This window comes from Prunus dulcis, unplaced genomic scaffold, assembly GCF_902201215.1.
Source record: "Prunus dulcis unplaced genomic scaffold, ALMONDv2, whole genome shotgun sequence".
NCBI lineage: Eukaryota > Viridiplantae > Streptophyta > Magnoliopsida > Rosales > Rosaceae > Prunus > Prunus dulcis.
The window spans coordinates 78,684-92,796 of NW_023010010.1; the positions used below are offsets into that span (position 1 = coordinate 78,684).

At 36.1% G+C, this 14,113-nt stretch overlaps 1 protein-coding gene and 1 long non-coding RNA gene across 2 annotated transcripts; both read right to left on the reverse strand.

Moving 5' to 3' along the window:
* Window positions 1–966: 966 nt before the first annotated feature.
* Window positions 967–4,588, reverse strand: LOC117612440. The gene is made up of 5 exons (XM_034341128.1): window positions 4,584–4,588; window positions 2,940–3,239; window positions 1,847–2,113; window positions 1,185–1,568; window positions 967–1,110 (listed from the first exon to the last, which is right to left on the reverse strand). Exons 1-5 carry the CDS (start codon window positions 4,586–4,588, stop codon window positions 1,047–1,049), a joined length of 1,020 nt encoding a protein of 339 aa, XP_034197019.1. The 3' UTR covers window positions 967–1,046.
* Window positions 4,589–7,501: 2,913 nt separating this feature from the next.
* LOC117612443 lies at window positions 7,502–8,551 on the reverse strand. The gene is made up of 2 exons (XR_004583400.1): window positions 8,250–8,551; window positions 7,502–7,944 (listed from the first exon to the last, which is right to left on the reverse strand). It is a non-coding gene; the product is annotated as an uncharacterized LOC117612443 (long non-coding RNA).
* Between the last annotated feature and the right edge of the window lie 5,562 nt (window positions 8,552–14,113).

The following is a 14,113-nucleotide window of genomic DNA, read 5'->3' on the forward strand; positions in this document are numbered from 1 at the left end:
TTACTTGCATACTATTCATTTTTTAAGTTACAGTGTTTGTTAGCTCGTCCTATGCTCAACTTAAATCACTCAAACTCATCATACAAGGTATTTTTTTAATAAAAATTTGTGTTAAAACAATAGATAATTGACTAATTCAACATCTTCTAAAATTTCACCACAAATTTCCATGTTTTTTCTACCACTTTCCATCATTTTTATGGATATCCATATTTTGTTGATATTTATATGTGTTTTTGAACCACGGATATTTCCAAAACCCTCAACCCTCAATATTTAAATCCTTGGTTAGAACGTATATGCAAGGCTCCATACCTACCAGCTTGCTTACACTTTTTAATTGGTTGGCACAACAAGATGTTTGATCCGCCATTGCAGGAGGGTGTGAAGGAAAAGGGGGAAGCGTAAATCAACCACCACAATGGCTATTGGCGAGGTAAGTTCCAAGTCACCCTATTTCGTGTTAAAATGTTCTATATATATATAATACAGTATTTTAGCAGTATCGTTGTGTGTTAATTAGATGTTACAATAATAATACAGTAATTACTTGGGCTTAATTTGTAGCTGGTTTGTGAGTATAGAATATACCAATAAATGAGATGCAATACTACTTCACTCAGAAAAAAATAATAATAATAAAGCAACGAAATATGAATTCAACACCGAAAACTAAAAATGATAGAAATTACTAGAAAATGAAAGAGCAGTACGCAAATTACAGTAAACCACTCAACTAAACAAAGTCTTAAGCTGGTAGATTTCTTAACAGTCTACAGGTCCAAAAGTTGAAGCTCTATTGTATGTGTTTGTGACATTGGATCTACAAAATAATATGTTTACCAGATTTGAAGCTCTCTTATGTAATTGCAGCATTTATGTCAATGTGCTTATGAAGCATGTAATCGAATAATTCTAGGGGCACTTCTGGGAAGGCTTGAGTGAGCGTATTCTCTATTTCCTCTCGTGTCTGCAAAAATTGAATACAAACATGTTTTAGAGAATAGTAATATTTAAAAAATCTAAACAGCAAATTTAGGTCTATGTTAATACCAAAAGTGCATCTGCTGGTATTTCCTCTGGTTTCTGCAATAATTGAATTTCTGATTTCTGCAATAATTGAATGATAATAAACGTTAGAGTAGTTTAACATAAATTAAAAAGCACTTTTAGGTCGTGTATACCGCATTTTTCTCCACGAAGTCGTCCCACATATGGTCATTAACATGACTGAGTGCATGTCTGAAATACTTGAGTGCCCCCAGCGCATTTGGTTCATATTCGACTGGTGAATAACGGTTTTTTTTTTCTTTTCCGGATAACTGTAAAGCTTTTTTTTTTTTTGGTCGGAAGGATAACTGTAAACCTTAGAGAAAGCAAAGGCACCACGACCAGTTCTAGAAATGATTTTACCAAAGTCAACGTTTTCTCTCGTTATAAGCTCTTTGTAATTGTTTTTCCAACCTTTTTTCTCAACGTCAAGATGTGTATAGAGACGGAATATAACCACGGCTACTTCGTGAGACGATAATAGTAAGGGATGCCACTCTAGTTGCTTAAAATAGAACCTGCACTTAATGAGAGTAAGAGGTGAGAATATTGGCTTTCCAAGTAATTCACACTACATATTTCATGTGCCTTGATTGAAAGCAGGTTCGTCCTCTTCTTGGGAAAGTGTTTTAGTATGTTAGGGTGAACCCAAATACTACTCAATCCTCATAACTAAAGAAGAACTCTACGTCTGCATTTCTTTTTAGGTTGTATTATTTCATCTGTGGGTGTATGAATTTGCCTTCTTAATGCATGATCCTATATGAATAAGATAAGTTATCAGGAGCTTGCTTACCAAGGTATGCAATTATCTAGCATTTCGAAAAAATGCTGTGACCACGCCAACAGACAAGTAGCTTCCCATGCATCAACCATTTCTGATGCCAATTTTCGAAATTGTTCACGATAGCTTGGCAAGGCCTGGTTGTATTTTTGTGGAGTATCCAAAATTTCAACCTCCAGATTCTCAGCCTTATTGCCAATAACTAAGATATTTCCAGCAGTCAAGCGCCCCTCTGTTATGCCTTTTAACCCCAAACGAGCAACTTTACCTATGAGACCTCTAAAAAGGGAATGAGGTTAATAATAGCATTAAAAAAAAAGGGAATGCTAGCAACATTCTCTCTTTCTCCTTTGAACCTTCTCTCTTTTACTCATGACATGTGTCACTTTTCTTATACTAATGTCATCAATGCATCACACATGATAATTTTTGTTTTCTAAGTTTACCTTTGTTAAATGTATTGATTTTCTTTTACAACTTTCTTACCACTTTATTAAAAAAATTAAAAATTTTAAAAATTAAAAATGTCAGTTTATTTTTCAATGGTGTTTTTATTCCAGTGAGAACATATATATTTTTTTGTCTTTAAGCACAAAAGAAGTTGATGCTATGCTAGGACAGAAATTTATGATCATAGTCTGTATCATTTGGAAAAATGAAAAGCAGACACTTTTTTTTATCTAAAAATACCTACGCTGCTCTTATTTAATTTTGTAATATGGCGGAAAGAGAGTTATGCTAGGACTGAAGATTTTATTAGCAACGTATGTATTCTTCAGAAAAACAAAAAGTAAGCACTTTTTTATATATAAAAAACCTATGCTTTTTCGTATTAATTTTTTAATAAGGTGGAAAGAAAGTTGTAGCTGCTTTTACCCAAAAAAAAAAAAAAAAAAAATTATATCCAACAAATTTAATGAGGGTTAACTTGGTAAACAAAAATTTGCTTATGTGATGCATTGATGATATTGTTTTAAGGGTAAGAAAAGTGACATGTCATGAGGAAAATAGGAAGGTCCAAAGGGGAAAGTTCTAGAAGGTTGCTAGCATTCTCTTAAATAAAATTTTATATATAAAGGAAAAGTTCATGGTAAATGCAACTGACCTAAGTATGCTTTGACCCCCACGCTTGAACTGCTCCCCATCTAATTGATAAGGATTCTCCAAGTACTCTTTGAAGGAACATCGAACATACAATCGTTGTGCAGATGCTGGAGCAGCAGCTGTCTTGGCCACTGATGGACTTGCCACTGTGCTTGGCCACTGATGGACTTGCCACTGCTGGAGCAGCAGCTGTCTGTGCCGATGAGGATGACCCTTCTTGTGCTGATAAAGGATTGGCACGCGTCGATGATTTGTTTCTCGACTTCTGTGTTTTTGAGGCGAGTTTCTCGTTGCCCATAATCTGAGGTAAAGGTACGTCGTATCACATTAGTAGTAGATATATAATAATTTAATAAGCAAGAAAAAGAAAAACATGCAAACATGTTCACCAATTTAGTTAAACCTGTCAAACAAAACATGCGGTTGGTTTTCAAACTAAACCGTTCCGTAAGAGTAAATCAGGATCTTCCAGTAGTTGTTTCTACCAAATTTACATCTCTATCAAGATCTTCCAGTACTTTTTTTGGTCAATTCTATGTTTTTCGGTTACTTTCCATTCAATTATTCGATTTGTTCTGTTCGATTTTTATGGCCACCCACTACCTCTACCTACAAAAAAATAGAACCGTATATATATATTACATACGGGCCCCAATTTTTTATGTGACGCATTCGACAGGTTCCAAGTTCCAGGTTCCAAGTAATAAATAAATTTTACCAAGTAGGAAGTGGCCAAAGGAAGCTTAAAAAGGACTACTGTGTGGCCCAACCACGAGGGAACTGATCAAGAATTCAATGTATTTGCGCCCACCTTTAGCTACAAGCAGCCATGTGCCTGGACAAAGTAAAGATGCATTTTCTCCTTTTTCGATTTGTTAACAAAATATTATATTTAGAATAATGGGATTCTTTATTCCTTATTGGGTAAATTGTTCTTCACTGAACCGTTAATCAGTTGCAGTTGTTTCTTTTTTCTTTGCAGCTTAGCAACAACTTTTTAGGCAAATGCCAGTCAAAGCAGCCATGCCAGGTTCCCAGCCTTTGCTTATCATCAGCAGAAAGCAAACAACTGAATCACAACTAGAACATAAAGAAACAAAATAAAAGAAAATTAATTGATTTAAGTTAGGCACCAGAAATTAAAAAATGAAAATAAAGGGAGGGTGTAAAAGAAAAGCAAAAGATGAGTATCAAGCACAATGGAGGTGAAGTGGAGGACAACCAAGAGGCTAATATCACAAAAGAAAATTTCATGAATAGTTTGTGGAGATTTACCTTGACAGTGAAATTCACTGCTTGAACTGAGAAACGATTGATGAAAGCGAGAAGTGCTGGAGAGATATTAAGACTGCCATGGACCAAATTTATGAACAAAAAAAAAATTGTGACAATAAATTCATGACAAACCAAAAGGGAGGAGAAAACTAGAGCGAGAGAAGAAAACCGCACCAGAGAAAGAGAACAAAAAGAGAAAAGGAAGAAAAAGAGAAAGGACAAAGCAAGAAAGAGTTTGTGATTAAGTCCAAGGGCCAATATGGAATCTGACCAATGTTTTCGGAGGAACTGTAACAATTAATCCTAAAACCAACAAACCATAGGAAAAATGTAAGGAAAATATCATATACAGTGATTTTAAGAGCATTACCTCATCAGATTGATTCAATTCCAACTAATTTGACATGTTACTTGGCAATAAATTTTTATTTGAATGTGCAATCTAGATTCATATCACATAACACGTCAAACCACTATTGATTTGGCTACATAATATTAATCATTTTATAGATATAACAGTGGCTTCATATACATACAATTCCTGAAATTAATTATACATTCCTAACCAAAGTGGGAGGCAGGAACAAAAAGTAACTTTGACCTTCCTAAAATCATAATTAATCATCTTAAATAGGAAGAAGGAAAAGAAAAGGTAATCAATGTTTTGAAGTCTACCCAATCCGTTGGCACCAAAAATCAACTCCTTTTCATCATCATCGTGACCAAATGTGAAAAAAGATATCCAAATTTCTTCAGCAATCAAACAAAATTGGAACAAAGAAAGCAAAATACCATTTAAGCTTAAATTAAAATCTAATGATTTCCTACTATGGGCTTCAATGAGTTGTTGAAGATGAATATATTATAAGGAATATCATCAATGGCTAATATCACGAAAGAATTGGTGATTCAAAAGAAAATTTCATGAATAGTTTGTGGAGATTTACCTTGAAAGTGAAATTCACTTCTTGAACTGAGAAACAATTGAGGAATGCGAGAAGTGCTGGCGAGATATTAAGACTGCCATACACCAAATTTATGAACAAAAAAAAAATTGTAACAATAAATTCATGACAAACCAATGACGCATAAACGAAAGTAATAAGTAATGACAATTATCAAAGGTTGTTTTGCTTCTTTTAAATTTTTTGTCCTTTGACACATGGGTGTTACAGAAATAGAAAGAAGAAATTACTGACCCAAAATTGGATTTTCACGAACACATCAACCCAGAGAAGTGATGCCACGGCTTTGTTATGCAACTATCAGCGCTGAACTGAACACCTGGTAGCACAGTAGAACCAAGATTAAAAAGTCGAATTGAGATAACCCAGAACTGAAATCTCAAGAAAAATTCAAATGAAATTAAACAGAAAGAGCATAGGTAATCAAAGAAAATGTATCAGAAATAATAAAATAAACTGTATTAGGAACAAAAATTAGAGCAGTTTCATACATTTCATTCGTAGAATAAATCTAACTTGCTCAACTTGTCTCAAGTATGTCAGACTTGCAAGGCTCAGCCCACAGATCTAAACTTAGATCTACAAAATGAGAGAGAGAAGGAGAAAACTAGAGCAAGAGAAGAAAACCGCACCAGAGAAAGAGAAAGAAAAAAGAAAAGGAAGAAAAAGAGAAAGGATGAAGGAAGAAAGAAAAGTGGGAGAGAGTTTGTGATGAAGTCCAGGGCCAATATGGAATTTGACCAATGTTTTCGGAGGAACTGTAACAATTAAGCCTAAATATATGATGCAGGGCAGCAGCTATAAGCTGCTGTCCAGTGACCCAAACATACCCAAAAGACAGAGAATAGAAGGATAAAGCAATATAATTGAAGTTGGAACGAAGATAATTGAGTTCTAGGGCAAAATCCCAACAGAAACTCTATAGACTAACGTCTGAAATTATATTAATCAACAAAAAACTTAAATACATGAGTCTCTAAATAGCCTATTTATACTAGAATACAGAAAACCTAATTGACATAGGAAATTAAAAACCTAAACAGGTGATTAAACCAAATCCTAGTAAGAATAGGAAAACATAAGAAGTAACTAATAATTTAAAGTAAATAGAACCCTAGCTCAATTGACTTATGGGCCTATGTAATCTTAGAGAGCTTCATAGATGCTCCTGCATCAATATATTACTATAATAGGAAGTGGGCAAAGCAAGCACGTGAAGCATTCAAAGCTTCAAAAGGACACTATTCGATCAAAAAAGAAAAAAATCTTGAAAAGGATTACAGGTGACGTAGATGACTCCGATGGGATTCATCGCTGGGATCAATTCTACTCTCAACATACTTGCTTGTTTTTTCTGTTCTTGGATGTGCTTGACTTTTATCATTTTAAATAGGAAGAAAAAGAAAACCATCGACCCAAATTTAGCAAGGAAAGCTAACCACCTTTTTCAAGTCTACCCTATCCAATTTGCAACAAAAATAAAATCCTCATCAACATCATCATGACCAAATGTGAAAAAAGATCTCCAAATTTTCTTCAGCAATCAAACAAAATCTGTACAAAAAAGCAAGCTACCATTTAAGACAGTCAACCAAGGCCAGAAAAAAACCAAAAGAAAGATCCAAAATACCACACACACTATTGAAATATTAAAACAAAATGGCAAACAAAGGCTCACCTCTGTCAGAAGAGACTCACGGATATCAGAGAAAGTCAGGAAACCGCAAAAACTGAACCCCAAGTTGAACCTCCACTCTGCAAATATAAACATAAACAAAAAAAAAAAAAATTCAGCTCTACAAATTCTAAATTTGAAGAAGAACTTAACAATTAAACTAATACATGGGATGAGTGCAGCTGTGAGCCTAAATATTATAGGAAGGAGCGAATAGACTGAGAAGAATTTGATGAGTTAGAGCCAGGGGTTGTCGGCTCTTAGTTAGGGTAATCACTGCTGCAGAAGCCAAAATGGGAAATAGACAGTAGGTTTATTTCGGATGAAAATAGAAAGTTGTGTAGCCACACTTGCACGCTAAACCCAACATTATGTAATTTGTGCAATATGCTTTCATATATATTTGAATCATAGTCTCTTCATTTCTCTTATAAATGTTAGAGCTTTTCTCTTTTGCTGAAAGTTAGATATTTGGGGCCAAAGGCTCAGATAGCACAAACTAACAGATGCTTATCAACTTCTATGTTCTATCCATGTCATTGAATGGAATTATGTTATTCTGAGAAAGTCACAGAGACACGGTCACATTATAAATGTTAAAGGCTTAAAAATCTATTAGCTCATATGCATGCAGTTTCCTGGGGAAAAAAAAAAGACAACAAGCCTGAATCTAATCCGCACAAACTTGTACACTAATCTATTGAAAGTACAAGCTTCAGAGAATTTCCATTGCCTCCTTAATTAAAATATGCTGCACTCATCAGCTCCACTTCTACTTGTTAAATGGTAGCTTGACGAAATTTGTACTAGTTTGGTTGGTATTCTGTTGCTAATATAATTGAACCAAACTGCTGTCTTGAACAGGACCTGCCTGCTGCCTAGCACAGCACAGCCTTCATTGAGGCATTTTGACAAAGAACTGTAAATTCCTGCCCAGCCACCCAAGGCTCAAGGCATTTTGACAAACACCTTATGGGCATTCCTGCCCTGCCACCCAAGGTTCCAGGGAGTAATATCTGCGGCTGTCATGGGGTTTTCTAATTGCCATGAGGCCAAGTGACCCCTTTGCCCCAATATGGATTTGCCCCTGGCTACGGCAATAGTTGGCAAGTCGTTAGTCTCATAAAAGCAGTAATTAATTAACACAATACCCCATGGCTTGCAAATAAAATTCTGCTTGTTTGAAGTCATTATAAATCAAGCAGAACTTGCTTCCCTTTTAATCGTTCAAGCAGATGATTTCTAACCGACAAAATTGTGATTTTTTATTTATTATTTTACTCACGCGACCAAACAAACTATAGAACATTTGAAATTGTGCCTCAAATCAATCAACAAGAAAGCATCAACGAATGAAAAACCAAATAAGTTATAAAGACAGAGTAATGAATCTCACATCTCCAAAAGCAATAATATCAAGACCACCAGCAAGTAGATCCGTGAAATCTTTCTTCAAAAGCTTCTGCCTTTCTTCCTCCGTATCACACTGATCCGAATTTTCGTCAATTGAACCACGACTCACGATCAAATTCTGAGTCTGTAGTTTGCCGGTTTTATCTCATAGATTTGGTCAGAAGATTAAGATGAGTAAGGGATGGAAATGCAGAGGCCGTACGAATAGGGTTTAGGCTAGGGTTTTCATGTAACTGTTCAGGCTTATGTAGTACTTGGAATTTTCTAGAATGCAAAGTCGGTGGATGGATTACTAAGAGCAAGTCCAGTAGGAGCTTCTATAGTGAGTGGAAAGTTATAAATGGTGTTTTTGAGGGGTATGTAAGAGCCGTTGGAAATCCAACGGTGAGTTTTTAAAAGAGAGTGCATGTAGAATCGGGTTGAAATCTAACCCGTTAGAAACCCAACTTCAGTTGAAGATCTTTCCCTCTTTCCCTCTCTGTGAAAAACTCAAGAACACAATCCTCTCTTTTTGAATGTAAAGCAAACCCACAATTAGAAGGATCCAAATCTCCCAAACCTTATAGTCACTCGATTGTCATTAGCTCGTTGGGAGGCCTGCGATCTATGGTATCCTGGGTATTACGAAGAATGGCTCTTACCTAGCTGTTGCCCTGTTTTGATTCTATGGCTCAAGTGAAAACCCCTTCTCTTTTTCATTCAGCTGACAAGATTCCAGATGAAAGCAAAGTAGCATATCTCTTTTTTTAGCTAGAAGCCGCAGCAGCAGTTGTTCCTCGATTTTGGTAGAGATGGAGTCTCAAATACCAAAGAGTCTTCTCTAATGTCCACCACATTCTTTCCAGCTGACTGACTTCAGAGGTCCCGATTGATTTTGAGAGGTAAGTTCACTTGCTAGATTGATTTTATTGGGTTTGGTTTATTTTTTTTGAGGGTGGGAAATTCGTCATTTGTGGCATCAATAATGCGTCATTTTTGGAATCAATAATGTGTCATTTCCTTATGAATATTCAATATACTTAGTTCATTGTTGTTGGTCGGGGTGGAAAATTATGAAATGTAGGTAAAAGAACCTAAACTTAGGCTTAATGACATTAGGAGTAAGCATTTGGAGAGGATATTGGGTGAAGTTCTGTAATTGGTGGTTTGAATTACATTTGTGTTCTTAGTTGAACATGTTGGTTCTAATGTTATTTTTTTCAGATTATTTCACAAGAGATGATGTAACTATTATTAAATTTTGCTTGCGTTTTGTGTAATCGGAATCCAACAAGTTAGGCTATGCGTGTTTTGTGTCAATTTGGGCAATGTTTTGTGTAAGTGGAATGCATTGATATGTTGTGATGCAGTAATGACTGATTAATGAATGAATAATTGCTATGCAGTAATATAGAAGTGGATCAATAATATACGTAGATAAAATCTCTGGGGGCTCAGAGAGTGATGAATGTGCAACAGCTAATGGGAGGGTTTATATTCCTAAAGTAAGAAATGAGGAAACACCAGCAGTTGGGATGAAGTTTGACTCGCTTGACCTCGTTTACAATTTCTATAATAGATATGCATTCTTAGCTGGCTTTGGTATTCGACTTCATTCCAGCTTTTGGGGGAAAAAAAAGAAAGAGATTTTGAGGAAAGAATTTGTATGTTGCAAACAAGGTGCATACAGGAGGGATGAAACTCGGGAGAGAAAAAGACAACGGGGAATAAGTAGATGCAATTGCAAAGCTAAGATTGTGGTTGTGAAGACAAATGGGAGCAAGAAGTATACCATATCTCTTTTTTCAGAGGGACACAATCATAAGATGACACCCTCAGAAAGAATGCATTTATTGAGATCACACCGTCATATTTCAGATTCTACAAAAGTACTCACAAAACAGTTGGGTTCAGTTAATATTCCCATTCATCAGAAGGTAAGTATTTTTGAGGTGCAATCCGGAGGAATGGATAAAATCGGTTTTATCAAAAAAGATATCTACAATCTTGAATGTAGTGTGAATGGGAAGCTGAGAAACCACGATGTTGAACTAGTGACTGAGTATTTTATGGCTGAACAGAAAAAAAATGAGGCTTTTTATTTCAAGATTGAGTGAGATGGCCATGACAGGTTTAGTCGATGTTTTTGGGCAGATGCAACTTCTAGATGGGCGTACGGGTTTTATAGAGATGTTGTTGTATTCGATACCACATTCAACACGAATCGATACGACTTGACATTTGCACCAATGTTGGGAGTTAATAACCATAGTCAGACAATTGTCTTAGCATGCGCATTTTTGAGCAAGGAAACGACTGAGTCGTTTATTTGGATGTTTGGGGAGTTTAAGAAAGCCATGCCAGGTGGCGAACCTAAAACAATCAATACAGATCAAGATGCGGCAATGACCAGAGCGATTTCAATAGCCTTCCCGACTACATTTCATCGACTTTGCATATGGCACATCACATCAAAGTTCTCTGTTAAGTTACCACGTGACGCTTATAATGAGTATTGGCGTGAATTTCAGAAAGCCATATGGGATACTTACAATAAGGATGAGTTTGATGCAAAATGGAATATTGTGGTTACAAAGGCTGGTTTGACTGACCATCCATGGCTAAGTTCAATGTTTGATTTAAGGGAATCTTGGGTTCCAACCTACGCACGACAATTTTTTGCCGCTGGAATGTCAAGCAGCCAAAGAGCGGAAGGTTCTCATGGTTTTTTCAAGCAATACATATCAAGGAGAAATTCGTTGATGGATTTCATAATACGATTTGAGAGGGCACTTTCTCATCAACGTGAAAAAAAGTTAGTTGCTGATCACGTAGATGCATTTGAAGTGGCTCAATGTCTTCTACCGATGCCAATGAACAAACAAATGGCTACCTTGTACACAAGGACAATGTTTCAAAAGTTTGAGCAAGAACTAATACAAAGTACAGCATGTTTCCTAGAGCTCAAAACAGAGGATGCTTGTAAAGTTGTCTTTAACGTGAGCGAAAGGAAAAATTGGGAAACAAGAGTGGCAGAAGTCGGATATGTCAAAGATTCTGACCACGCATCGTGTAGCTGCAAAAGATTTGAATTTGTTGGAATTATTTGCAAGCACATCCTAGCATTGTTCAGAAGGGACCAGATTGAATATATGCCCGAAAAATATATTTTGAAGAGGTGGAAGAAAACTGCGAAATGTGGATTGGTGTCGATGCAAATGGCAAAGAAATTAAAGACTGTGTAGATCCTGGCCTTCTAATAAAGCGGAGTACAATGTCTCGACTTGCTTCAGATGTGGTTGAGGATGCATTAATGAGTGAAGAAGGATGTGAGCTACTGTCAAAGACTCTAAAAAGTTTGCATGTGAAGTTGAAGTTGTTGAAGGATGGACCAAGTAATAACGAAGTTGGAGGGTCCAGCTCTCAAACACAATATATGAAAGACCCTAAGAGAGTGAGGTGCAAAGGAAGGTCGAAAGGAGTAACGGGAGCAAAGGAAAAGGCAATGAAGCGAGGGATTAGACACTTTCGGGAGTGTGGACACATTGGTCATGATAGAAGACAATGCCCAGCCTTGAACACACCGTAAGATGCTAACACTATTTGTAATAACATCTAAAATTTGAATAGGTAAAATTTTTATGTGCTTGTGTTTGATGTTTATGCAGGACATCACCGTCGAACAATGACGAATCAACTCCAATACATCGTAGTGACCCATTATTCGACGATTTTGACAGGATGCACGGACCAAGTGAATGATTTATATTTGTATTAGACGAAATGTGGTTGTTATGAAGATTAATGATCAGGTGAAGTTTTATAGATTCAGTTTTTGAATATTATTGTATTTTTGTTCATGTCCACCGATGAGCTCTTACTATGTCCACTGGTAATTGAAATGAAAATTTGCTTGGTTTCATTCTTCCATGAAATTTGGAGACATGTTAATTTTACGTCTTCTCCCTATTTATAAATTTTCAAAGACATTTGATAAAGTATGAAATTTTGAGTTATGTGAAGAAGCAATGACTTTTACCATGTAAAATGGGTAGTTTATGGTGAATTATGTTTTAACAGAGATTCATTGATTATATCACAGGCTAATGCTGCATTTCCAGCAGCCAGCTGTTGTTTCCATTACCAGTAATGATTTCAAGTAGTACCCACTTTTTTCGAATGTTATGTTCTAGTGTTTTACTGGTTATTAAGATCTGAGCTCGACTGGTTATTAGGGGCACGATTTTGTAAACATTTGTAACTGAAGGATACTTGAAGCACTTTGTTGGAACAGAGCAAATAGAAAGCAGCGTGTAAAAAAGAAACATAACATTGCAGCTAATTACATTTCGATACTTAGGTGAAAAATATTAAAGGGTACACTAACTTACATAACTACTAATAATTCCACACACAAAAGAAAATTTGATTGCAAAACATATTATGTGCTCCCTCTTAGCAATACCACGATCTCCCCAACCAACTGAACAACGGTAGCCACAATCACTGGGTCGTATTGGTCAGCTTCTTCTTAGCAGGTCTCACATGCTTATGGTCACTCATGTCCCTAGTGATATAGACGAAATAAATATTCAGCAATATTTGGAATTTTATTATATATAAATAAACCATAAACCATTCACTAAACAATGTATAGCACATGTTATGTTACTTATGACTCACGTGTCAGTTTTTTGAGAAAAAGTACGCCAGCTCTTTAATGTGAATGGACATGATAATGGGGCTTTACTGATTCCCAACTTGCTGTGATATTGACTATTTATTGAATAATATTTCGATATTTGCAAAATATAATGTTAGACAGAAGGAACACATGATGACTTGCAATACATAGTCCCAATAATTATATATGAAGCAAATGAAACTGATATTTGTGTTATTTTAAATTAGATAATGACATTAAGGGAGAATATGTGCAATACCACGGTCACCCTCAACCAACTGAACAGCGGTAGCCGCAATCACTTAGTCGTATCGGTCGGCTTCTTCCGAGCAGCTTTGACGTGCTTATGCTCATTCATGTCACCACCATCGTCTAGTATCTCTCTCATAGCATCAGGGGACACATAGTTCCAATCATAACTTGTATGAGTAGTTGCCGCAAATGCTCGGAATTTGTCGAATCCTTCGTTGAATGCCAACTCCAGTTCACTATGGTGCTCTTCGCATTGCATATGGTTCATCAAACAACCTTTCATTTCATCATTCATTACTGTATCCAACTCCTCAGCTTTCAGCTTCCTTTTATGACTCAGCTTCAAGTACTTGTTCTTTTTGGAGAACGCTTTGTTCACTCTAATGTTAAGATCAGCCAAAATTGCCTCGTCTTCAACACATTTCTCGTGCCATGAATTGATCAGTCTGGAATTATGATCCAGCTTGCCACTGACTGCATGTATTGCCTCTAATGGATCATCGGAGTCCCCCTCACTCCCAAATGATGTTGAAAAAGGAAGGGGTCGGCGAGTAGAATGTGGAAATAGAACCTGCGACTCCAATTTGTCATCTTCGATTGTATTGTTGGCGCCTGAAGAGGTTGACATGCTTGAATAATCCTCTTTGTTTTGGGAGGATGAGGATTGCATATGCAATTTCGTTTGAGAAAGGGAACATAGGTTTATAGACCAACATACCAAAGCTTGTGTGTAGTCAACATATGTACTTTTTTTCAATTTTTTAAAAAAGAGGTGTCAGGTTTTGCTTTTCAAGCATGTCAACCTCACACTCTCCTTACTCCACTGATAGTGGTTGAAAGAAACTCAATGGAAGTGACATCTACTTAGTTAACTCAACCAAACTAGTTAGGATTAAACTTAGATTGTATCAGACCAAAAATTAATTTATACA

Coding starts and splice junctions, on each gene's coding strand:
- LOC117612440 (XM_034341128.1), bottom strand. Junction 2,114..2,939: donor GGGGGTCAAAGCATACTTAG/GTCAGTTGCATT, acceptor TTCCCTTTTTAG/AGGTCTCATAGGTAAAGTTG. Junction 1,111..1,184: donor ACTTCGTGGAGAAAAATGCG/GTATACACGACC, acceptor CAATTATTGCAG/AAATCAGAAATTCAATTATT.